Below are 26,162 nucleotides of genomic sequence, written 5' to 3'. Positions count from 1 at the left end.
TGTAATACACTGTGACACCTTATCGCTGGCCACCATTTACAAATCTCGAGACTCGGTCGAGGAGAGATGGCTTTGGATAGCTTCAGCAACTGTGTGGAAAAGTCAGGTACTTTATGCTGCATTCTCATCACGTGAAGGTGAAGCCGAAGACGTTGTCACCTGTCTAGCTACGCTTGCTGGGCCTCCTCCGTCCTCAGCGGCTGGTTCTCGCTATGCTGGCTGTCGAGGGGCATGCACTGCGCCATGATCTCCGAGTCCATGTATCGCTGCAACAGAAGACACCAAAAGAAAGAAAGGATGAACCAGCTGTGTCTGTGTCTGCCTGGATTTAGGAAGGGATTGCCCGGTCCCTACCCTGAGCCTGAACTTGTAGAACACTGAACACGTATCCGGCGATGCTGGCGCCGGCGACGCACGACAGGACCAGTGCGGTGACGAGCACCCCAAACGCCGACATGTTCTTGGCTGGACGTTGAGCAGCAGGCAGCTGATTATTAGCTAACTCTTCAGCGGCATCAAGAAGAACAACACAAGAGGAGGAGGAGCAGGAAGGAGGAGGACTAGAGAGGTGGCTGATGATGGCTCCACCAGTGCAGGTGCCTTCGACGACGTGCAGCGCCATTGCCGTGTTTCTTGGTTTAGCGAATCCTGTAGTTCGTTGAAGGCGGAGACGCCATGGAATTTATGGAAGGTGGCAGAGAGGAGGCGAGGGAGGAGACCGAGCAAATTCTTTGGCAGTTTGCGCGCGAATAAATTGATAAACTGAGGTATGGTGATCGGTGAAAGGCGTTGACCTCTAAATTATGTTGTGAAGTGTATTACTTACCTTAAAGAAAGGGGTTGTTTGGTATGGTGTCTAATACGCCACAACATGTCTAACTTATCAGTCTAAACTTTTCTTTCAATTCGATAAACTTTTCTTCAATTTAAGCAACTAAGGTTAGATAGATTATGACGTCTCAGCTAACTCTTTATTTCACCTCACCCCCTCCCAAAAAAGCAAAACAAGAAAATTTTGGGGAGGGGAGGGGGCGTGAATGACATGCTTGCATTGCACAACATGGTACCATAAATTTGTTTGAACCATTATTACAATTTTTTAATCAATAGGGTCGAGAACGAGAAACGAGACATGTTATCTAATAAAAAAAAATTATATGGTGATAACAAAAATGGCCCCACATACCTAGGTCGACTATGGTTTAAACAGTAAATTTACATGGTTGATAACAAAAAATGACCCCGCATACCTAGGTCGACTATGGTTTTAAACAGTTCGTTGGCGATACTTACATGGATAACTTGCACTGGCAACCAATTGGGGTCACTGGTCAGTCAGCGGGTGGGGATAGTGAGGCAACTGGGCGTGTGGACTAAAACTGCATGGACAATGACGATTTCAAATGCAAGACCGACTCAAAAGACCTATTCATCGTAGCCACGTAATACAGAGAACTAACACTAGATTTTGAAGCATGCTACAAAAAAACACTAGCTCTTGAAGCATGCTAAAAAAAACCCTGCCCAGTCCTCGTCCTCAGTACTTGCGCATGACGTTCGTGAACGCGAAGTCAACTCTGATTTCATGTTGTTTCACTTTCACGATCAGGATGATGTGCACATGAGTACGCGAGCACCAGTGGACTGGTAATAATTTAATTTTATAAGAACCTGTGGCAACCCCATATCTATGAGTGACTAGGCCTGCAAATGGGGTGGGTGTAAATGGGTATTTTAGGTGGGGTTAAGAAATGATTTTGTTTTGGTGGGTTGTGATGGGTTTAATTATTATGAGTTGGGTTGGGTGGGTTTATTTTATATTGCGGGTCAAAATGGTGGATACCCATGGGTATAGATGGATTTGTATAGGTATAGGTTTCCATGAGTATTCACCAATCAGACTACCACCTACAATCAGACTATACTATACCATTTATCAGTACCATTTTATTTAAAAATGTGACCAACTATAAAGTTGCATAACTTTTTGATATCTACAAATTCTATTTTAATAGTTTCTACATCCGAGACCGTTTACAAAATTTTAATTTTAAATTTAAAAACTTCACACGAATTTTTCAATGATAAGATGATTTCAAATAAAAAGTTGACAATTGCAAAGTTTCATAACATTCAAGACCTACAACTTTATTTTGGTGGTTTTTCCATCCGAGGTAATTTGAAAAATTTAAAATTCAAAATTCAAACATAGTTTTGCATGGCAAGATGATTTCAAACCAAAACATTGTCAACTACAAAGTTTCATAACTCTTCAATACCTATAACTTTCATGTCGGTGGTTTTTTCTTTCGAGGTTGTTTTCAAAATTCAAATTTTAAATTTTTTAAATTCAGGCATAATTTTCGTTGACAATATGACTTCAAATGAAAAAGTTGTCAACTACAAACTTTTATAACTTTTCAAGATCTACAAAGTTTATTTGGTTGTTTGATCATTTATTCATCTCACATGATAGTTCTAACAATATGCACAAATTCTATACATATATCTCGTAGTTCCATAAACTATGAGAGAGATATAGGTCGTATGAACAAATTTATTTTTAGTTTATCATATGAAGAAATGTTCGAAATATAAAATGTACATCATGATGAGTTATACAAATTTGTAGTTGAAAACTTTTTATTTAAATTAATTTACTGCTTTAAAATGTGATTTTTAAAATATGTATGCAGTTGGCTTGATGTGAGACAATAAGCTAAACCCACGGGTTTTTCCATGGGTTTCCCACCCAATTACGGGTCGGTTTGGGTTGAGGTTTAACTTTCCTCTAGTATTTTTGGTTGGGTGTGGGATGGATATCAAAGTAATTAGATTTAGGTATGGGTGGGAGTGGATTGGATTTTTTTGCCATTAGCAGGCCTATGAGTGACAACAAATGACAGTTCATATGCTCCCTAAGTGCTCGACATCAGGCCCTGTTTGGCACAGCTTATTTCAGCTTCTTCATAATTTAAGCAGAAGTTCTACCAAACAGCTAGCTTTTGCAGCAGCTTATCAGTTCAGCTGCTTCTCAAAATACACTAAAAACAGCCAACAAACAGAAGCTGCTTTTTACCAGTTTTTCAACAAGCAGCAGCTGTGCCAAACAAGGCCATTGTTTCCAAACATGGTTCACCACGATACAATGTGAAAATGAAACCAAATCTCAGCAATTTGAGTACTTGACATTTATACCCGCAGAACAGAAACAGCTGATAGGTCAGCACTATCCTTTTTTCGTACCCATTTCAACATATTTAATAGTAGGTCACCCACGAATGGACTTAGGTAGGTGCACCACATGACATGACTGCAGTGCGTTTGTTTTACAAACTGGGAACAAACTGCATGATTTATCATACACTCCTCTACTTCTTAAAAGAAAACTTTCCCTTCTTCCTAGCTTTTCTCTTGTCTTTCTTGATCTTCAAATGAAGCTGCACCTCTTCTTGCTAATGCTGCCAAGTGGCCTCAAGAAGGTCTTAGACCTGTTGTTCCCTGCATCAGACATCTCCACATCTGCATTCATGTGAACACAGAACACATCAGTTGAGGGATAACAAAATAAGGCGCAACTGAGGTTGCAGGAAGAGAAAACAGGATCCACAACTGGTAGATGTACTACAAGTTTCCTCGATTAGGGTGCCTCAGGATACATTGACAGGCATTCATAATTGGGAGCCAAAGTCAAATAACAGTTTGCGTGTTTTTAACTTGAATGGCATACCCAAGTGAAAAAGTGCTGATTATGGTAACTGTCACTGTTCATGCGAAATACCATAGAACTGATTAGTTCCTTTCGCACATGTGCTAAGGTCACCAAATTTCTAAACGAGACTGAAACAAATATCAATTTGGTAGTAGCCATTTTTTTTCAAATAGGTACAATCAGGGCTTAAATGCAAATTCATACATGCCACCTTATCCATAGATCTCTACAATCAGGTCAATAAGGTGGCAACTGGTAGCAGAATTCCAAAGCCTCTCCAATCAACAAAGACCTAGGCTTGAGGGCATGCAATTCGCAGAGGTATCTTAAGTTCTTGTTCCAGGATTAAGCTAACAACACACTCGTTTCGGAGCTAATGTGTTCCCTTTTTTAAAAAAGAGTGAGCGTTCTGGTTGTTACTGCATGCTTTGATCAAGAAGCATAAATCATTGTCACATCGGGATCAAAACCACAGTTCCCACCCTCAGTTCAGATATACAAAACCAGTAATGCAGCTTGGTATACAAAACCTGCTGAGCCACCACACCTTGTTGATAATTTCTGCAAATACCCAGTAGGCATCTGCTTCTCCTTACTAGTATAACCAATTAACCATAGTGTTTTAACAGATAACAAAGTGAGCTGTGAATGAACAACTAGCACACAAAGCGTAGAGGAATTACGATTCCCTCCTGAAATAACAGGAGGCAGTCCACGGCTGGTGAATCAGGAAAGTTTAGAGGGCTTACCCATAGCCGAGGCCGAGCTAGCTGCGCGGGAGCTGCCGGCATCCTGGGATGGCGGGGGCCCGCGGACCGGGAGCGGGGCAGCAGCTAGGGCGGCGGCCTGCGCGGCGAGCTTGGCGGCCTCCTTCTTGTCGTAGAACGGCTCCGCTATCTCCCGGCGCAACGTCCGAAGCCGCTTCTCGCGTTTGGATCGCAGAGACTTCGCCATCGCCGGCTCGCCGCCGCAACGAGCGAAGCTAGGGTTTGGGGTTCGGCGAAACAAGAGGCGGAGTAGTTTGGCCTTGCTTTGGTTTTATAGGAAGAAGGGGTTATCTGAACTTGGGCTGGGCTTACTTTTTGAAAACGTAATATGGGATGGGATGGGTTTATTAATCCACGTAGGAATTGACGATGCCACCAAATTGGACGGGATGGGCCACCTCTTTTTTCTAGACCGAGCCAAATCGGTGTTTATGGAACTCAGGAACCTGAACTTAACAAACATCCAAACAAAGAAAACGCCACCCGCCGTCAAATGCTCTTTTTTCTAGCCTCCGGTGTAAGTATTGATACATTTTGGAACGAGTAAAATGCACTAGCTCTCTAAACTTGTAGCGTTGTATTATCTCAAGTTCGGCTAGGCGGCCGCTAGGCGGCGACTAGGCGCGCCTAATCACTAATCGTTGGGCTGCCGCGTAGCCTAGGGCGTTGCGCGGTGTCTAGGCGGGCGCATCGCCTAGGCGGCGCTCAGCCGTGCCTCCGCGGCGATTTTGCGGCACGCACGCGCCGAAGGCGGCCGCGTAGGCGGGCGGCCCGGCTGCACTGCCGATTTTTTCGGCTACCAGCGGAATCGCGCGCTACACCCGCGTCGGGCGCGGGGAAAATCCACACGCCGCGCGGGAAGAATACCTTCGCGCCGGGCCGTCTTGCTCCCGCTCGCGCTCCCGCTCGTCCTCCTCCGCGGCTCCACCTGTGACGTGCGCCGGAGGAAGTTCAGCCTGTGAATCATCTAGGCCCCTCTAGTAATGTTTTGGTAATTAATGACAACTACTTGTGGACTAACGATTCTTGGAGAAATAAGAATGCAGGGTTGGACCACATAGAACAGGAAATGTTGAAGAGTCATACGCATTGGTTGTGGATCAGATGAAGGCAAAGGTATAATATAGGTTTTACTTTTGCCGGTCTTGAGGAGTTTAGAGAAGATACCTGACCGGATTAGTAGGCTAGATAGCCGTACTATTAAGAGGGGTCAATGACTTAGATCTGTGTAAAACTTAGTGCCTCATAGAGCATCAAGTAGTTGCATTTGCATGAGGACTAACAGCGCTTCTCATTTCGTGAGTTAAAAGTTCATTCAAGAGCATGTTTGAAATTTGAGAAGTCTTGGTCGCGCGGACTGTCCGGCCCTTGGGGGCGGACCGTCCGCGATCCTCCAGAGGGTCCGAAGTCTGACCATTTGTGTTGGCACTGTGTTCTATTGCACTGCGGACCGTCCGGGCCTTAGGGCCGGACCGTCCGCAGTCCTGACCAGAGAAAGGTAGCTTCGGGTCTGTCCCTGAATTATAGGCGGACGGTCCGCCTGTGAGGCGCGGACGGTCCGCATGTGTCTAACTCGTTTTTGAACAGGGACTGTGTGTTTTTATCGATTTGTACTACGGACTGTCCGGGTGACAAGTCCGGACAGTACTGCCTCAGGTCGCGGACCGTCCGGGAATTATAGCCGGACGGTCCGCACGTGTTAACTCCGTTTGACCCGAGGCTCGGGTGTTTGAATCTGCCAGGTCGCGGACGGTCCGGGCTTGAAGGGCGGACAGTCCGGACACACCTTTTGAGACAGCTCTGACATGTTTCAACGGTCATTATAGCCGTTATGTTGTACGGCGGACCGTCCGGCCCTAGGGCGCGGACGGTCCGCGTGTGCGCAGAATTGCCCCCCTTTGCACATAACGGTTGGATTTAGATGGGGGGCTATAAATAGAAGGGTAGCTCGTGTGTGAGAGCCCTCTTAGCCATTCCTTGAACACATTGAGCTCATTTGTGATCCTCCAACTCACTCTCTCACACTCTTTGCTTGAGATTGCATTCTAGTGAGAGATTGAGGGTTCCTAGTGCATTTGCATCATTTGGTGATCCTTGAGGCACTAGGTGGTACACCGAGCAAGCGTCGTTGGCTTGTTACTCTTGGAGGTTGCCGCCTCCTAGACGGCTCGGGTGATTGTCTCCGTCGAGCTCTCCAAGAAGATTGTGGAGAAGTCGCGGTGTTGATTGTGAGGGGTTCGCGCCTACCTCGCCGGAGCGGCAAAGGTGACATTAGTGGAATCGAGGTATTGAGTGATTTCTTGTCCACTTGGCTCAAAGATCAAGTCGTGTCTTGATAGAGGAGCAAGTGAGAGCTTGAAGTCCACCTCAACGTGGATTAGGGGTGATCGGCAAATCACCGATACCACGGGATAAATTTCGGTGTCTATTCCTTCTAGCATTACTTATTGCCTTGCAATTGATTAGTGTTTTGCTTATTGTTCTTCAAAGTATTCAATCTCCGTAGTTGTCTTTCATACATTGTTTACTTATTGACACTAGTAAATTTATTCCCCTTGTTGTATTGATTAAATTTACTTAGTATTGTTGTTTTTAGTCAAAACCGTCTATTCACCCCCCCTCTAGCCGGTGTCCTAGATCCTACAAGTGGTATCGGAGCCGAGGACTCCATTGTTTGTGGATCTAATCATCCCGGAGTGGGACAATATGGCTAGTAACAACAATGTGCACATTGGGAAGCCACCGCACTTTGATGGAAACAATTATGATTATTGGAAAATAAGAATGTCAATGCATCTTAGAGCAATGGGTGGAAAAATTTGGCAAATTGTTAGAGATGGATTTGTTGTATTGAAGGAAGATGAACCATCAGTTAGTGATAATGAGAATATCCTCACAAATGATCAAGCCATGAATGTCTTTTATGATGCTCTTGATATAAATGAGTTCAATCGTATCAAGAATCTCACAACCGCTCATGAGATTTGGGTAAAACTAATGGAAATTCATGAAGGAACTACAATTGTGAAGAGTGCCAAACTATATGTGTGCAAAGGGAAGTTTGAGCAATTTATTATGAAAGAAGATGAGAGTGTATCCGATATGTTCAATCGATTGAATGAGATTGTAAATGAACTCAAAGGACTTGGTTTTAATGTACCGGATGTGGATTTCACACACAAGTTCCTTAGATCACTTCCGGAGAAATATGAGACTATTGTGACAATGCTAGTAAGGAGTGATCTATCTACAACCTCTCCAACCGAAGTATTGGGAGAAATTCTCACTCAAGATATATTTAAGAAGTCACAAGCCGATGCTTTAAGTTTGGCAAAGAAGGTGAAAAATGAATCTATTGCTCTCAAAGCCAAGGCCTCAAAGGCAATTGAAAAGGAAGATAGCAATGATGAAGAAAATGAAAGTGAGAGTGATTGTGACATGGCTTTATTTGTAAGGAAATTCAATAAATTCATGAAGATGAAAAGAGGTCAACCTAGAAGAGGTCAAACATCTAGAAGAAATGCTTTCAATGATAGAAAATGTTTTGAGTGTAGGGAACCCGGGTCACATTGCCATGAATTGTCCAAGCAAGAAGAAGAAGGGCAAAGATGAAAGTGACAAGAAGAAAAAGAAATACTATAACAAGAAGAAAGATGGCAAAGCCTACTTAGTTGAATGGGACTCGGATGATAGCTCGGATGATGATGATGATGACACCTCATCCAAGCTTAATGCCGGAATTGCCATCAAGGAAGCTCCCTCACTCTTCTCATCCCCCCATTGTCTCATGGCAAAGGGAGATGCTAAGGTAAAAATCATCACCGATTTAAATGATATAAATGATGATGATGATATCGATGATGTTGATGATGATGGCTATTCATATGATGATCTTGTTAGAATGTTAGGTGAGGCCGATGACTACATGCACAAAGAAAAAGAAAAATTTAAGGCCTTGAAGGAATTGTATAAAAACCTCCAAGTGTCTTTTGAGGAGCTCAAGACCTCTCACAATGATCTCAAAGAAAATTGTGAGAAGCTTGCGGATGCTCAAAAATCATCTATTGTGCATGAAGTTGAGGTGGTCACTAAGGATGTTGGAGTCACTTGTGACTTACTTGATAGTCTTACAAGTGAACCACTACCTACTAACTCTATTTGTGATAAATGCAAATTTCTCTCAATGATAATATTGCTCTTGATGAATCAAAAATTATTGTTGAGAATGAAGTGTTAGTGGATAGAATAAATACTCTAACTCATGACCTAGAAAAGGCATATGGTGGTAAGAAGAAGTTGGATTTCATATTGGGAAGTCAACGATGTTCTCTCAACCGTGAAGGTCTTGGATATGTTCCCAAGAAAGGAAAGAATGCTTTTGTAAAGCAAAAGACATTGTTTGTGAAAGAATGTGACAAAGTGTGTCACAAGTGTCACAAAAAGGGACATGTTAAGAAAAATTGTCCCAAGTTCAAACATGTATCCTCCACTTGTTTTGAGCATTGTTATGTTCTTTCTCATAATGCAAAAGGTGTTCATGCTAAATTTGTTGGTACTTCAATTGTTGGAAAACAAAAGAAAGCTATTTGGGTGCCAAAGACCTTGGTCACTAACATCCAAGGACCCAAGCAAGTTTGGGTACCTAAAAGAGATTGATTTCCTTTTGTAGGTAAACTACAAGGCGGGAGGGAATCATTGGGTGTTGGATAGTGGATGTACTCAACACATGACCGGGGATATGAAGATGTTTACCCAAATGAGTGAGGAAGATTGCTCAAATTATGATAGTATCACATTTGGAGATAATCGTAAAGGAAAGGTTAAAGGTTTGGGTAAAATTGCTATTTCAAATGATCATTCTATATCAAATGTGCTATTGGTTGAGTCTTTGAACTTTAATTTACTTTCCGTAGCTCAATTATGTGATTTAGGATTTTGTTGCAATTTCACAGTTGAAGATGTTATTATCTCTAGTGTTGACGGGTAGCAATCTTAAATTTAAAGGTTTTAGACATGAAAATCTTTATCTTGTTGATTTCTCATCTAATGAGGCAAAGCTCACAACTTGCTTATTTTCAAAAGCTTCACTAGGTTGGTTATGGCATAGAAGACTTGGTCATGTTGGGATGAAGCAACTCAATCGGTTAACCAAGCATGACTTAGTTCGAGGCTTGAAAGATGTGAAGTTTGAAAAGAACAAATTGTGTAGCTCTTGTCAAGCCGGTAAGCAAGTGGCAAATACTCATCCAAATAAAAGTCAAATGTCCACTCATCGACCTTTGGAATTACTTCACATGGATTTATTTGGGCCCACATCTTTTGTAAGTATTGGTGGTAATTCTTATTGTCTTGTGATTGTGGATGACTATTCAAGATTTACTTGGGTTTATTTTCTACGAGACAAATCCAATGTGTTTGAAACATTCAAGTCATTTGCTATATTGGCTCAAAATCAATTTGATTTCGACATCAAAAAGGTTAGAAGTGATAATGGGTCGGAATTCAAAAATGCAAGAATTGATCAATATTGTGATGACAAGGGTATCAAACATGAATTCTCTTCCAAATATACCCCGGAACAAAACGGTATTGTTGAAAGAAAGAATAGAACTCTTATTGATATGGCAAGGTCTATGTTAGCGGAATATAATATATCGGATTCTTATTGGGCCGAGGCAATAAATACCGCTTGTCATTCATCAAATAGACTATATTGTCACAAACTCTTGAAGAAAACTCCATATGAATTGCTCATTGGTAGAAAGCCAAATATCTCATATTTTAGGGTATTTGGTTGCAAATGTTATATTTTGAGAAAGGGAAGCCGGCTTTCTAAATTTGAGAAGAAATGTGATGAGGGTTTTCTTCTTGGATATTCATCAAATAGTAAGGCTTATAGAGTCTTCAACAAAACTCATGGTATTATTGAGGAAGCATATGATGTTGAATTTGATGAAACAAATGGGTCTCAAGATGAGAGTGATAATCTCGATGATGTTGGGGGAACTCAATTGATAAATGCAATGAAAACAATGGCCATTGGTGAAATAAAACCTAAGGAAGATGATGATGAAGATAGTGTGGTTGTTATTCCTTCATCCTCAACTATAAATGAGGAAGATCACCAAAGCAAACCACTCGATGAAACCATGGATACTCATGATCAAGGTACTTCAAGACCTACGGTTTCTCCTAATGCTTCATCAAGCAACTATCAAACGGTATCAAGAATTCATCATTCCATTGTGAAGGATCACCCGGTTGATCAAATTGTGGGTGATATTAGTAAGGGTGTTCAAACTCGCTCTCGCATAGCTTCATTTTGTGAACATTTCTCTTTTGTATCTTGTATGGAACCTAACCGTGTAGATGAAGCTCTACTTGATGTTGATTGGGTGAATGCAATGCATGAAGAATTAAATAACTTCACTCGAAATGAAGTTGGGAGCTTGTTGAGAGACCAAAGAACCACAATGTTATTGGTACAAAATGGGTGTTCCGCAACAAGCACAATGAAGATGGTGTGGTAGTAAGAAACAAGGCAAGATTAGTTGCACAAGGATATACTCAAATTGAAGGATTGGATTTTGGGGAGACATTTGCTCCCGTAGCAAGATTAGAAGCAATCCGGATTCTACTTGCTTATGCTTGTGCACACAATATCAAGCTCTACCAAATGGATGTAAAGAGTGCCTTTCTAAATGGTAAGATTAGTGAACTAGTGTATGTTGAACAACCTCCCGGTTTTGAGGACCCCAAAAGACCTAACCATGTGTTCAAGCTCTCTAAAGCTCTCTATGGGCTTAAGCAAGCTCCACGCGCTTGGTATGAAAGGCTTAGGGATTTCTTGCTTTCCAAAGACTTCAAAATTGGGAAGGTTGACACTACTCTATTCACTAAAAGAATTGGTAAAGATTTATTTGTTTGTCAAATCTACGTTGATGATATTATTTTTGGATCTACTAATGAATTATTTTGTGAGGAGTTCGGAAAAATGATGTCAAAGGAATTTGAAATGTCTATGATAGGAGAATTGAGCTTCTTTCTTGGCCTTCAAATCAAAACAATTGAAAGATGGAATTTTTATAAGTCAATCAAAATATTTGAGGGACATGCTCAAGAAGTTTGGTTTAGAAAATGCTAAGCCTATCAAGACTCCAATGGCAACAAATGGTCATCTAGACTTAGATGAAGGAGGTACAATAGTTGATCAAAAAACTTTATCGTTCAATAATTGGTAGTTTGCTTTATATTACCGCATCTAGGCCCGATGTTATGTTTAGTGTATGCATGTGTGCTCGATTTCAAGCTTCTCCTAGAGAGATTCACTTGAAGGCCGCTAAAAGGATTCTAAGATATTTGAAGTATACTCCCAATATTGGTCTATGGTATCCCAAAGGTGCTCAATTTGAATTAATTGGATATTCGGATTCGGACTATGCGGGGTGCAAAGTTGATAGAAAAAGCACCTCCGGTTTGTTGTCAATTTCTTGGTAGATCTCTTGTTTCATGGTCTTCTAAGAAACAAAATTCGGTTGCTCTATCTACCGCCGAGGCGGAATATATATATCGGCCGGAAATTGTTGTGCTCAACTATTATGGATGAAACAAACCTTATTGGACTATGGAATTATTTTCAAGAATGTGCCTCTCATGTGTGATAATGAGAGTGCGGTGAAATTGGCTACCAATCCGGTCCAACATTCAAGAACCAAGCATATTGATATACGGCATCACTTCTTAAGAGATCATGTTGGCAAGGGAGATATCTCTATTTATTCCATTGGCACCGATGATCAATTAGCAGACATTTTTACAAAACCTTTGGATGAAACAAGATTTTGTTCTCTAAGAAGTGAAATGAATGTGATTGATATCTCTAATGTGACTTGAAGTTGATCACACATGTGTCGCCTTGCATCTTGGGTCTAAGTATGTTTTTTTTGTGCTATTTATTTGGTATTATTTGTGCATTTTTTCATTTCTAATTACTCTAGATAGTTTAATTCAAAAATCTTGCATTTCTCAAATACATCATAAGTATATGCATGCATACCAACTTTTGGATTGGTCAAAATGTCCATATATGAGCACCAATTCGGATTCGGAATTCAAAATCAGAAAGTGGACAGAAATTGGAAAAATGAGTATCAGGCCGCGGACCGTCCGCCCATGGACCGCGGACCGTCCGCAGCATCAAGCAATGGACAGTCCGAGCAGCCTCGCAGACTGTCTGAGGTCATCAGGACGCGGACCGTCCGCCGCCCCCCGCGCGGACCGTCCGCGACAGGGCAGAAAAAGGACCAGAGCCGCAGACTTGCCAGTTGTGCCTATTCGGTTGTTCTCTCTTGCTCTCCACTCGCTATATCCTCTCTTGTGTCGAGTGTGCGCGGACCGTGAAGTGAAGTTGCGTGCGGACAGTCCGACAGCTTGCTGCACCATTCCCTCAACATGTCTTCATCACGGTATCTTCAAATCTTGTGGATTTAATCAAATTTCATCAACTTTGAGATTATTTGGGTTTCTTCTCTGATCTGAAATTGAGCAGTGGGTTTCAAAATCTGATTGGTGGGATTGTTAGTTCTTCTCAATATCAATGCTATGCAAAATTTTCAACTTATTTGGCTGGGTATTATCTGCAAAACCATCAAATTGAACACTTGTGGCGGCTAGGGTTCTTGGAGTCGCCCCTGGTCGGTCGCGGACCGTCCGCCTGGTGGACGCGGACCGTCCGGGCCTCTGGCGCGGACCGTCCGGCCCCCTAGCGCGGACAGTCCGGACCCTGGCAGAGCATTACAGTTCCATTCCTTTTATAAATGGTGATTGGTTTCAATTATTCATCTATGGATGTTTGTCACATTGTTGCAGTGGTCTTGGTGGTCTACGCAAGAAACTTGCAGGTCGCTTTAAATCCAAGCGCCCTCGAGGAAATGATGATGATTATGTACCAACCACTGATTCAGAAGCCCAATCCTCAGCTGGGGGGCACTGAATCCATGGATGCGGAAGATTTTCCTCATGTTCATCCTGATTATCCCATTGATATCCAAGGATGGACTTTCCCAAAGCGGAGATTTTTCTATGACTGAGTACTGCTCTCGACGGACTGTGAATCAGTATGCTCTGCCATCAGATACCAACATCCAGTTTTTCCACACGCAGCTGCAGTTTGATGTTTTCTGGGGCACCCTGGTGGATACTAATTTCCATAAGCATCAGGTGATTGATTGGTCATTCCTGCTCAGTCAATCAGTCATGGAGGGTTTGATCCCTAAGTTTGAGGCATGCGGACTATATCAGTTTATGGGGCAGCGCACAGATTTTAATGAAATGGCTGTTAAGCAATTCTTGGCTACCTCAGAGATTGATATTGCAGAAGAATCCATCACCTGGATGACTGGCTTCAAGCGCTACTCTGCTTCTTTTGCTGACTTTGCAGCTGCCAACAGTCTGAACTATGGCACCATTTCTGCTGGAGTGGATCTTTATACTGAAGACAATTTTGAGGATTTTGTGCAGTTTTATGAGCCAGCCAGACTTGGTATACCCAGGAGATTTGGTGAGACAGCAGGACTCAGACATCATCCTGCTGTCATCAACAAGATTGCCAGAGTCACCATCCTTCCCAAGAGTGGTGATAAGAGTAAAATCAGGGAGAAGTTCTGGAACATAATTCATCACATTATGAATGGAGAAGTCATGAACATTGTTCTTTTCATGATGAGGCAGCTTAATGATTTAAAGATGGACAAGAATCAAAACTTGGCATATGCTCCATACATTATGGCTCTTATCAAATCCAAGACAAGATTTGAGGGCCCATGTGAGATTGTCCACACTCCATTCAGGCCTTTTAAGAATGAGATAGGGTTTCTCACCAGGCCACTCACTCCATTCCCAGATGATGAGGAAGACCCTGGCTATGAGGGTGGAGCAGCGCCTAATGTTGAGGAACAGCAGATGCCTCCTCCTCCACCTCCTCCTCAGCCTCAGCACTATTGGGAGCCTGCTCCAGGATATTTTGATCCTTATTTTCACAACATGCAGCAAGGGCTGGAGGCTCATATTGATACTCGATTTGAGGGGTTGATGTCACATGTGGATCACCGCCTCGATGACATGCGGTCTCGCTTTGACGACAACTGGGATGTGCTCAACTCTGAATTTTCTGACCTTCGTGATCACATTCACACTAATGTCACTGATCCCATCATGTCAAGGCTGAATAATATGCAACAAAGCTTTCAAGATAACATGGGTGCTCTCTCCAGTCAGTTTGATAATCTTTCTACAACTGACAACATGCATGATATCAGTCAGAGGCAGCAGCAGCTCCAGCAGGACTTTGACCAGTTCTCCTCCCTGTTTGACACCTTCCGCACTCATTATTACCACATGCATCCTCCGCCGAGTGATCAGTAAGGCCTCTCCTTTGTGGCAATTGATGCCAAAGGGGGAGAGAAGTGATGAGAAGTTGTCAGGCGTCTCCTTCAGGGGGAGTTGGTGGTTCTATGTGGACACTAAGACCATGCATATGCATTTTATTTTTTTTTGTGCCGTTTTAGTTTATGTCTTATGCATTTGGAACTTGGTTCGATCTATTAACTCTATGTCGTATGTCTGTGGATTATTATCTGTAATATTCTGTGGGATGAACTATGTTTTAGTTCAAATTACTCTGTGTGTGGTTAATCGAGATGTGATTATAATTGCTGCGCTCACTCTACGAATCATCGCTTGTATGTCTCGATAACCATGTTTTGTAGGAAAGTCTCCATCAAGCTCTAATATATTATGTGTGTTATATCTTCAACTTCAAATAATCCTGCACACACTTAGGGGGAGCCCTTCTTGCATACTGAGTTTCTATTGGGATTTATCTATCTTTTGGACAGAACTTCAATTCAAGATAAGTCCTATGAAACTCATCTCCAAAATCTATTTTATACCTTAGGTATGAGAGAGATTTGGAGAAACTAAACTTCTCTTTAATATACTATGTGGTGTTGTCATCAATTACCAAAAAGGGGGAGATTGTGAATCATCTAGGCCCCTCTAGTAATGTTTTGGTAATTAATGACAACTACTTGTGGACTAACGATTCTTGGAGAAATAAGAATGCAGGGTTGGACCACATAGAACAGGAAATGTTGAAGAGTCATACGCATTGGTTGTGGATCAGATGAAGGCAAAGGTATAATATAGGTTTTACTTTTGCCGGTCTTGAGGAGTTTAGAGAAGATACCTGACCGGATTAGTAGGCTAGATAGCCGTACTATTAAGAGGGGTCAATGACTTAGATCTGTGTAAAACTTAGTGCCTCATAGAGCATCAAGTAGTTGCATTTGCATGAGGACTAACAGCGCTTCTCATTTCGTGAGTTAAAAGTTCATTCAAGAGCATGTTTGAAATTTGAGAAGTCTTGGTCGCGCGGACTGTCCGGCCCTTGGGGGCGGACCGTCCGCGATCCTCCAGAGGGTCCGAAGTCTGACCATTTGTGTTGGCACTGTGTTCTATTGCACTGCGGACCGTCCGGGCCTTAGGGCCGGACCGTCCGCAGTCCTGACCAGAGAAAGGTAGCTTCGGGTCTGTCCCTGAATTATAGGCGGACGGTCCGCCTGTGAGGCGCGGACGGTCCGCATGTGTCTAACTCGTTTTTGAACAGGGACTGTGTGTTTTTATCGATTTGTACTACGGACTGTCCGGGTGACAAGTCCGGACAGTACTTGCCTCAGGTCGCGGACCGTCCGGGAATTATAGCCGGACGGTCCGCACGTGTTAACTCCGTTTGACCCGAGGCTCGGGTGTTTGAATCTGCCAGGTCGCGGACGGTCCGGGCTTGAAGGGCGGGACAGTCCGGGACACACCTTTTGAGACAGCTCTGACATGTTTCAACGGTCATTATAGCCGTTATGTTGTACGGCGGACCGTCCGGCCCTAGGGCGCGGACGGTCCGCGTGTGCGCAGAATTGCCCCCCTTTGCACATAACGGTTGGATTTAGATGGGGGGCTATAAATAGAAGGGTAGCTCGTGTGTGAGAGCCCTCTTAGCCATTCCTTGAACACATTGAGCTCATTTGTGATCCTCCAACTCACTCTCTCACACTCTTTGCTTGAGATTGCATTCTAGTGAGAGATTGAGGGTTCCTAGTGCATTTGCATCATTTGGTGATCCTTGAGGCACTAGGTGGTACACCGAGCAAGCGTCGTTGGCTTGTTACTCTTGGAGGTTGCCGCCTCCTAGACGGCTCGGGTGATTGTCTCCGTCGAGCTCTCCAAGAAGATTGTGGAGAAGTCGCGGTGTTGATTGTGAGGGGTTCGCGCCTACCTCGCCGGAGCGGCAAAGGTGACATTAGTGGAATCGAGGTATTGAGTGATTTCTTGTCCACTTGGCTCAAAGATCAAGTCGTGTCTTGATAGAGGAGCAAGTGAGAGCTTGAAGTCCACCTCAACGTGGATTAGGGGTGATCGGCAAATCACCGATACCACGGGATAAATTTCGGTGTCTATTCCTTCTAGCATTACTTATTGCCTTGCAATTGATTAGTGTTTTGCTTATTGTTCTTCAAAGTATTCAATCTCCGTAGTTGTCTTTCATACATTGTTTACTTATTGACACTAGTAAATTTATTCCCCTTGTTGTATTGATTAAATTTACTTAGTATTGTTGTTTTTAGTCAAAACCGTCTATTCACCCCCCCTCTAGCCGGTGTCCTAGATCCTACACAGCCGCCGGCCTCCCTCCTCCCCCGCCGGCCCTGCTTCCTGCCAGTGCCGGGCCTGCTGTCGACGGCGCACCCCTCCCCGTCGGCCACCCCACTCCCCAAGGTGAGTTCTCCTCCCCCGCCGGTTGCTCCCCTCCCTGCTCATCCCCCTCCGCCAGCAGCTCCCCTGCGGGCGCGGCCTCCCCTGCTTTCCTCCCCTAGCAGGTATGTTCTTTCAATGCAACTTCTGTCCATCTGCTAAAATCTGTGCATATTCAAAAATCAAAACCACATTCATTGTTCCATATGCTATTAAGATTCATGAATATATGCTAAAATTTGCCCATCTGTGTATCACCTTTTTAAATCTGTAGGATGTAATGTCATCTTTTTTATCACTTTACTTGCACCAGATAGTTGATTTAAGGCTATTTCTAAAGTTAGTTCGACCCTGCTTGCTTTTATATTTGTAGACTTGGATACAAAAGAAAGGATGTCATCAGAAACTGCAGCTGCACCTTCTGAAACTGAAGCAGCTAGAGCGAATCTCCTAAAAAGAAATTCAGATGATGTTGGATGGGAATATGGTGTTCTTGTTGATGCTAACAACAAAGACAAAGTGAAGTGTAAGTTCTGTGACAAGGAGATGAGGGGAGGGATTTATAGGTTGAAGGAGCATCTTGCCCATTGAAAGAGAATTAGGCTTACATCTATTTTCTAATTGATTTTGGTGGTTGAATTGTCCAACACAAATAATTGGACTAACTAGTTTGCTCTAGTCTATAAGTTCTACAGGTGCCAAAGGTTCACAATAAGCCAATAAAAAGACCAAGAAAAGGGTTCAATCAAAAGAGCAAGGGACAACCGAAGGCTGCTCTGGTCTGGCGCACCGGACTGTCCGGTGTGCCACCGGACAGTGTACGGTGCACCAGGAGACTCCAAGCTGAACTCTTCACCTTCGGGAAATCTCAGAGGCGCTTCGCTATAATTCACCGGACTGTCCGGTGCACCACCGGACAGTGTCCGGTGCCCAAGGGAGAGCAACTCTGAACTCGCCAGCTTCGGGAATCCGCTCCGCTAAAATTCACCGGACTGTCCGGTGAGTCACCGGACTGTCCGGTGTGACAGCGGGGCAACGACTACTTCAATCGCAACGGTCGTCTGCAACGCATTAAATGCGCGCCAGCGCGTGCAGAGGAGCAGAGCACGCGTAGGTGGCACACCGGACAGTCTACAGGGCCTGTCTGGTGCACCACCGGACAGCCAGGCGGGCCCACAAGACAGAGCTCCAACGGTCGAACCCTAACGGTCTGCTGACGTGACTGGCGCACCGGACAGTGTCCGGTGGCGCACCGGACTGTCCGATGCGCCCGTCGACTGCAGCCTCCACCAACAGTCAAGTTTGGTGGTTTGGGCTATAAATACCCCAACCACCCCCACATTCAAGGCATCCAAGTTTTCCACCTTCCAACTACTTATAAGAGCTCTAGCATTCAATTCTAGATACACCAAAAAGATCAAATCCTCTCCAAATTCCACTCAAAGCTTTAGTGATTAGAGAGAGTGATTGTTGTGTTCATTTGAGCTCTTACGCTTGGATTGCTTCTTTTTCTCATTCTTTCTTGCGATCATCTCAATTGTAATCAAGGCAAGAGACACCAATTGTGTGGTGGTCCTTGCGGGGAAGTTTGGTTCCCGGTTGATTGAGAAGAGAAGCTCACTCGGTCCGAGGGGACCGTTTGAGAGAGGGAAAGGGTTGAAAGAGACCCGGTCTTTGTGACCACCTCAACGGGGAGTAGGTTTGAGAAAACCGAACCTCGGTAAAACAAATCCTTGTGTCTCACTTCTCTATTCGCTTGCGATTTGTTTTTACGCCCTCTCTCGGACTCGCATTATATTTCTAACGCTAACCCGGCTTGTAGTTGTGATTAACTTTGTAAATTTCAGTTTCGCCCTATTCACCCCCCCTCTAGGCGACTTTCAATTGGTATCGGAGCCCCGGTGCTTCATTAGAGCCTAACCGCTCGAAGTGATGTCGGGAGATCACACCAAGAGGGAGATGGAGACCGGCGACAAGCCCACTACAAGCCACGGGAAGACTTCATCGGAAGAGTCCTGCAACAAGGGGAAGGGGAAGGGGAAGGAGAAGAAATCCTCTTCCCACAAGTCGCATCGGAGAGGCGACAAGCACAAGAAGATGAGGAAAGTGGTCTACTACGAGACCGACACTTCATCACCATCGACCTCCGGCTCCGACGCGCCGTCCGTTACTTCTAAGCGCCATGAGCGCAAGAAGTATAGTAAGATTCCCTACGCTATCCCCATATTTCAAAGCGTACTCCTTTGCTCTCCATTCCATTAGGCAAACCACCGGTTTTTGACGGTGAAGATTATAATATGTGGAGTGACAAAATGAGGCATCATCTAACCTCACTCCACACAAGCATATGGAATGTTGTTGAGTTGGTGTACAGGTACCATCCGTAGGGAATGAAGACTACGACTCGGACGAAGTGGCCCAAATTCACCACTTTAACTCCCAAGCCACCACTATACTCCACACAAGCATATACCACCGGTTTTCGAGAGGAGTATAATAAGGTGTAAGGGTTAAAGAGTGCGAAGGAAATTTGGGACGTACTCAAGACCGCGCACGAAGGAGACGAGGTGACAAAGATCACCAAGCGGGAGACGATCGAGGGGGAGCTCGGTCGCTTCATGCTTCACCAAGGAGAGGATCCACAAGCTATGTACAACCGCTTGAAGACCTTGGTGAACCAAGTGCGCAACCTCGAGAGCGAAAAATGGGATGACAATGAGATGGTCAAGGTTATTCTTAGATCTCTCGTCTTTCTTAACCCTACGCAAGTTCAATTAATTCGAGGTGATCCTAGATGTAAGCTAAATGTCTCTCGAGGAGGTTATAGGAAAATTTGTGAGCTTTGAGCTAATGATTAAAGGCTCAAAGAAAATCATCGAGCAAGGCACCTCCTCCACGCCCGAAGCACAACCGATGGCATTCAAGGCGACGGAGGAGAAGGAGGAGTCTACATCAAGTAGACAACCAATCGACGCCTCCAAGCTCGACAATGAGGAAATGGCGCTTATCATCAAAAGCTTCCGCCAAATCCTCAAGTAAAGGAGGGGGAAATATTACAAGCCCCGCTCCAAGAAAGTTTGCTACAAGTGTGGTAAGCCCGATCACTTTATTGTCAAATGTCCTATTTCTAGTGACAGTGACAGGGGGCGACGACAAGAAGGGGAGAAGAAAGGAAAAGAAGAGGTACCACAAGAATAAGGGCGGCGATGCCCATGTGTGCCGCGAGTGGGGACTCCGATGAGAGCTCCACCGACTCCTCATCCGACGAGGACGCCGCCTACATCACCGTCACCAAGGGACTTCTCTTCCCCAACATCGGCCACAAGTGCCTCATGGCAAAGGACGGCAAAAAGAAGAAGGTTAAATCCAAAACCTCCACTAAATATGAGTCCTCTAGTGATGATAATGCTAGTGATGAGAAGGATAATTTGCGTACCCTTTTTGCCAACCTAAACATGCAACAAAAAGAAAATTAAATGAATTAATTAGTGCTATCCATGAAAAGGATGATCTCTTGGACTCCCAAGAGGACTTCCTAATCAAGGAAAACAAAAAGCATGTTAAGGTTAAAATGCTTACGCTATAGAAGTAGAAAAATGTGAAAAACTGTCTAGTGAGCTAAGCACTTGCCATGATACTATTGCCAACTTTAGAAATGAAAATGCTAAACTTATTGCTAAGGTTGATTCTAATGTTGGTAATGTTTCAATTCCCAATCTTAGAGATGATAATGTTGATTTACTTGCTAAGATTGAAGAATTGAATGATTCTCTTGCTAGCCTTAGGATTGAAAATGAAAAATTAATTGCTAAGACTAAAGATTTTGATGTTTGCAATGTTACTATTTCCAACCTTAGAAGTGAAAATGATATATTACATGCTAAGATTGTAGAATTAAAATCTTGCAAACTCTCTACATCTACCGTTGAGCATATTTCCATTTGCACTAGATGTAGAGATGTTGATATTGATGCTATTCATGATCATGTGGCTTTAATTAAACAACAAAATGATCATATAGCAAAATTAGATGCTAAAATTGCCGAGCATGAACTTGAAAATGAAAAAATTAAATTTGCTCGTAGTATGCTTTATAGTGGGAGACGCCCTGGCATCAAGGATGACATTGGCTTTCAAAAGGGAGACAATGTCAAACTTAATGCCCTTCCTAAGAAATTATCCAACTTTGTTAAGGGCAAGGCTACTCATGCCTCAGGATAACGAGGGATATATTTTGTACCTGCCGGTTATCCCGAGCATAAAATTAGGAGAATTCATTCTAGGAAGTCTCACTCTGGCCCTAATCATGCTTTCATGTATAAGGGTGAGACATCTAGCTCTAGGCAACCAACTCGTGCTAAGTTACCTAAGAAGAAAACTCCTACTACATCAAATGATCATAGCATTTCATTTTAAAACTTTTGATGCTTCTTATGTGCTAACTAACAAATCCGGCAAGGTAGTTGTCAAGTTTGTTGGGGGCAAACACAAGGGATCAAAGACTTGTGTTTGGGTACCCAAAGTTCTTGTTTCTAATGCTAAAGGACCAAAACCGTTTGGGTACCTAAAGTCAAGAACTAAAATTGTTTTGTAGGTTTATGCATCCGGGGGCTCAAGTTGGATCATCGATAGCGGGTGCACAAACCACATGACAGGGGAGAAGAAGATGTTCTCCTACGAGAAAATCCAAGATCTCTAACGAGCTATCACATTCGGGGATGGAAACCAAGTTTGGTCAAAGGTTTTGAGGTAAAATTGCTATTTCACCTGACCATTCCATTTCCAATGTTTTTCTTGTAGACTCTTTAGATTACAATTTGCTTTCTATATCCCAATTATGTCAAATGGGCTACAACTGTCTGTTTACTGATGTAGGTGTCACTGTCTTTAGAAGAAGTGATGATTCAATAGCATTTAAGGGAGTGTTAGAGGGTCAGCTATACTTAGTGAATTTTGATAGAGCTGAACTCGACACTTGCTTAATAGCTAAGACTAACATGGGTTGGCTCTGGCACCGCGACTAGCCCATGTTGGAATGAAGAATCTTCATAAGCTTTTAAAAGGGAGAGCACATTTTAGGATTAACAAATGTTCATTTTGAGAAAGACAGGATTTGTAGCGCATGCCAAGCAGGGAAGCAAGTTGGTGTTCATCATCCGCATAAGAACATCATAACGACTGACAGGCCACTGGAGCTCCTACACATGGATTTATTCGGCCTGATCGCTTACATAAGCATCGACGGGAGTAAGTACTGTCTAGTTATTGTGGATGATTATTCTCGCTTCACTTGGGTATTCTTTTTGCAGGAAAAATCTCAAACCCAAGAGGACCTTAAAGGGATTCTTGAGACGAGCTCAAAATGAGTTTGGCTTAAGGATCAAGAAAATAAAAAGCGACAACGGAACGGAGTTCAAGAATTCTCAAATTGAGGGCTTCCTTGAGGAGGAGGGCATCAAACATGAGTTCTCTCCCTACACGCCACAATTGTCACACCCGGGTTTTAGGGGCACCAAGACCCGGGCGCGAACATCACCAGGTGTGCTGGGACCAAGTCTCACACATATGATGAATCATGGCACATGATCGAATGTCACATCTTTACTATATAATAGGAGTTCTGTACAAATAAATAAATAATTACATTAAGGGAGACAACGGTCCAGCAACCCAAAGTTTGACTGGGAGACGACGACCTAGACCTCTCACGAACTCGACACAGGCATCATCCATGCGCCTCATCCTGTGGTACTTGTTCTTGACCTGTAAGGGGGTGTGAGACGCAAGAGTGAGCTCACATACGTTCACAGCTCAACAAGTTGTGGGGAATAATGTGCATGAACTCGCCCAAATGTGGGAGCTCACGTGAAGTGTAAGGCTTACCAAAGGGGATGTTAAAGCTGAGCATTGCTTTTAAAGTTGGTCAAAATTTTATTAGCAATTACTAAGTATAAGTAAATACTAACCCAATTAAGTAGTAGAACAAAAGTAACACATCACCTGCGATGCAATGCATATGACAATTGAATTTAGTTCCATAAATTAATCATATGAGTGTCCGAGCTGCTCATGACCTGGAGCACGGCTAGTATACCAGGTTTACACTCTACAGAAGGTTTGCACATCTTTACCCACAAGTCGTGTTACACATCTGCCAAGAGACGACCAATCCCATACACCTCTACCGAGGAGGCGAGGCAGGGTAACACTACGAGGCCTTTACAAAGTTCCACTAGCTTCAGAAAACCCGCTACAGTTTATAGGAAGCTCCAATGCAGGAATCCCTCGCATGACCGCCATCGCAGCAAAATCATCCCAAGGGCCTCCCTACACTGACCACTCCCCTACTGCCCTTGCCCCTTTCGGGTAAGGTAGTCTTCCACTAGCTTTCCTAATTAATCAGCCAAGGGCGTCCCATTAAACCCTTGTGGTAGCACTGTTTTCCCGGATGGTTCTCCAGTTCCAATTAACATAATGATCTTATATGAACAGTAAATAACCACTGATAATAAAAGTATAATCATGAATAAAATGTATCTCTATACCAAAACCACATAAAGCAATAGCAAGTACTTCCCAAAAAGTTCAGTGGTAATCAAGGTATAAAGACAATCAAACTAGGGTAACCTATTGGGTCCCATCAAAATTAACCTATACAGATCATTATGATTAATCAGAACATGAGTGGGTAAAAAGAAGTGATCAAGGGCACAACTTGCTGGACACTTGAGATTCCAGGGTACCAACTTGCTCCTCAAGTGACTCGTAACCTCACCGCTAAACGTTAGCAATACAGACAAAACAGTGTACAGGCAAAATGAACATCACACAAACATAAGAATAACTGTATAACAATGACCTACGCGTTGCTATGAGATCGTGGGTTCGAGAATCGCTAAAATCGGAGCTACAGTTATGAAGTAGGGGTTTTCCCGAAGATCCACGTGGTTAACTATTAAACTATATTATAAATTAGTTAATATACATCATATGAGAGAATATACTCTAAATAATTAATTTATCTTTAATATAGATTATAACTTTATTTTGGAAATCACATCATAGTAAAATCATAGTTACAGATATATCATCCTTGGTTAGTAAAATAATTCTGCTACTCAAAAGGGTAAACAAAATTCTAATTATAAAAGTGTGTGATATGACTCGATGAATGCTACTAATGCGTAGGCAATTTTATCACAAAACTATAGCAACTTGAACGGGTCAACTCGGAGTTAAAACGAATTAAATATGAATTAAACAAGTTTTTAGATTTATTTGAATACTAAAAACCAATTTTCTTTATTACTTTGAATTTCCTAAGGGTTGTGGACTGCGGACACAAAACTCCAGAAGTCCAGGGTCTAAAATTGCGAAAAACAGGGCCTATTGGTATTGATTTTATAACTTTAGGGGACGGCGGGTTGTTTTGTCAATTTCTCAGGGTCTCATTGAAAGAAGCGCACGCCGAAGGGGTACGGGTAGAGCTTAGCCGTCCGATCCCGATCAGACGGTCATGATTTAATGAAACCGCGATCTAATCCTAAGCGATCATCAGGAAACCAACGGCTCACCGCACTTCCTGGCCGAGCCGCGCTCCAGGCCACATCTCCACCGTACGGCACTGGATCAATGGCCCACGATCTCTCTTCCTCCCACAGACCCCAGGACGGCGGCGCCCCCATCCAACGCCGGAGCCACGCCGGCGAGGCGGTCCCAGGGAACGCTAGGGCGCCATTCCCCAATCCGAAGACTTCTACACGCGCCTGAACGATAGCGCATCGATTAGGGGCACATACCATGGATTCAAGATGGCAGGGAGATTCGGCCGCGGTGCAGAGCGGGTTGGTGGCAAGGAGGTCGCTCCGACGAGCAATTTAGGCGGTCCGGAGCACGGCATCGCCCAGGAAAAGACGCTGTCGTGTCCAACGCGACATGGCGAAGCTCCCCGGACAGGTTGCAGAGGGCGTAATGACACTGAATCGGGGTCTCCCCCGCGCGGCGGATTCCACAATTCTTCCTTGCCACGGAGGACGACGCAGGACAAGCTCAGTGGTTGACGCAGTGGAATCTGAGGGCGAAATCGTGGAGGAGATGGCGACCCGGCGATGTGTTCTCGGCTTCCCACACCAACGGCACGACGACGCTGGCCGCAAGTATGGGTGGCGGGCGCTCTTCCTTCCATCGCCGTCGCTGATGATTGCAGATCGGCAGAGAAGACTCTCTCTCTTCCTCTCGCCCCCCTCTTTCTCGGTGACAAAGTGGTTGAGCAGAAGGCGGCCCCTATTGGAGGTTTATACCACCGAGGAGGGTCCCATCCGGCCATGCCGCGGAAATCGGGCGAGTCCGCCCACGGCTGCAGCTGAAATCGCGAGTTGGGTGACGGTTCTGAGCTACCCGAGTCCACCAGACAGTGAGTTACACGCGGAAGAGCACACGCACATGGGAGACTGCAGGTGGGCCCCAGTCGTCAGTGGTTCAGGCTCAGGCACGCGCGGGTGAAGCTGGGCCGGCGAGTGGGATAAGGGAGTTGGGCCGAAAAGGAGAGAAGCGGCCCAGCTAGGGTTAGAATGCTTTCTCTATTTCTTTTCTAATTTTCTCTCTTTTCCTTTTAATTTCTAAAATTCAATCTGAATTCAATTTTAATTGTGAACTCTTGCTCATTTTAAATGTACAACTTGAAGCCAATAATATGGAGGTCTAACTATTTTTATATTCATTTTCTTTATCTTTGCTTGGTACTCTTCCTTTCTTTTTTTCTTCTTTTTCTATTGTTTTAGTATTCTCAGATTTAGAGTTCAAATTTGAAGTCAAATTTGATTGTGAGTTTCACATTTAATCTAAATGAACAAATTCAAATACTATTATAAAAAAGAATA

The 26,162-nt window shown here is 43.7% G+C and overlaps 2 protein-coding genes and 1 pseudogene across 3 annotated transcripts; 1 reads left to right on the top strand and 2 right to left on the bottom strand.

Moving 5' to 3' along the window:
• Window positions 1–40: 40 nt before the first annotated feature.
• On the bottom strand, window positions 41–759 carry LOC118475652 (uncharacterized). Its single transcript, XM_035963903.1, has 2 exons — window positions 355–759; window positions 41–266 (listed from the first exon to the last, which is right to left on the bottom strand). Exons 1-2 carry the CDS (start codon window positions 620–622, stop codon window positions 211–213), a joined length of 324 nt encoding a protein of 107 aa, XP_035819796.1. The 5' UTR covers window positions 623–759; the 3' UTR covers window positions 41–210.
• A 2,301-nt stretch (window positions 760–3,060) lies between these two features.
• On the bottom strand, window positions 3,061–4,780 carry LOC118475650 (uncharacterized; annotated as a pseudogene). The gene is made up of 2 exons (XR_004855050.1): window positions 4,462–4,780; window positions 3,061–3,522 (listed from the first exon to the last, which is right to left on the bottom strand). The product of XR_004855050.1 is annotated as an uncharacterized protein (transcript).
• Window positions 4,781–12,794: 8,014 nt separating this feature from the next.
• On the top strand, window positions 12,795–15,256 carry LOC111591161 (uncharacterized). Its single transcript, XM_035963905.1, has 2 exons — window positions 12,795–12,944; window positions 13,348–15,256. Exon 2 carries the CDS (start codon window positions 13,480–13,482, stop codon window positions 14,899–14,901), a length of 1,422 nt encoding a protein of 473 aa, XP_035819798.1. The 5' UTR covers window positions 12,795–12,944; window positions 13,348–13,479; the 3' UTR covers window positions 14,902–15,256.
• Window positions 15,257–26,162: the final 10,906 nt, after the last annotated feature.

The sequence above is a fragment of the Zea mays genome, unplaced genomic scaffold (assembly GCF_902167145.1).
Source record: "Zea mays cultivar B73 unplaced genomic scaffold, Zm-B73-REFERENCE-NAM-5.0 scaffold_539, whole genome shotgun sequence".
NCBI lineage: Eukaryota > Viridiplantae > Streptophyta > Magnoliopsida > Poales > Poaceae > Zea > Zea mays.
This window is presented reverse-complemented; position numbering and strand designations above follow the sequence as displayed.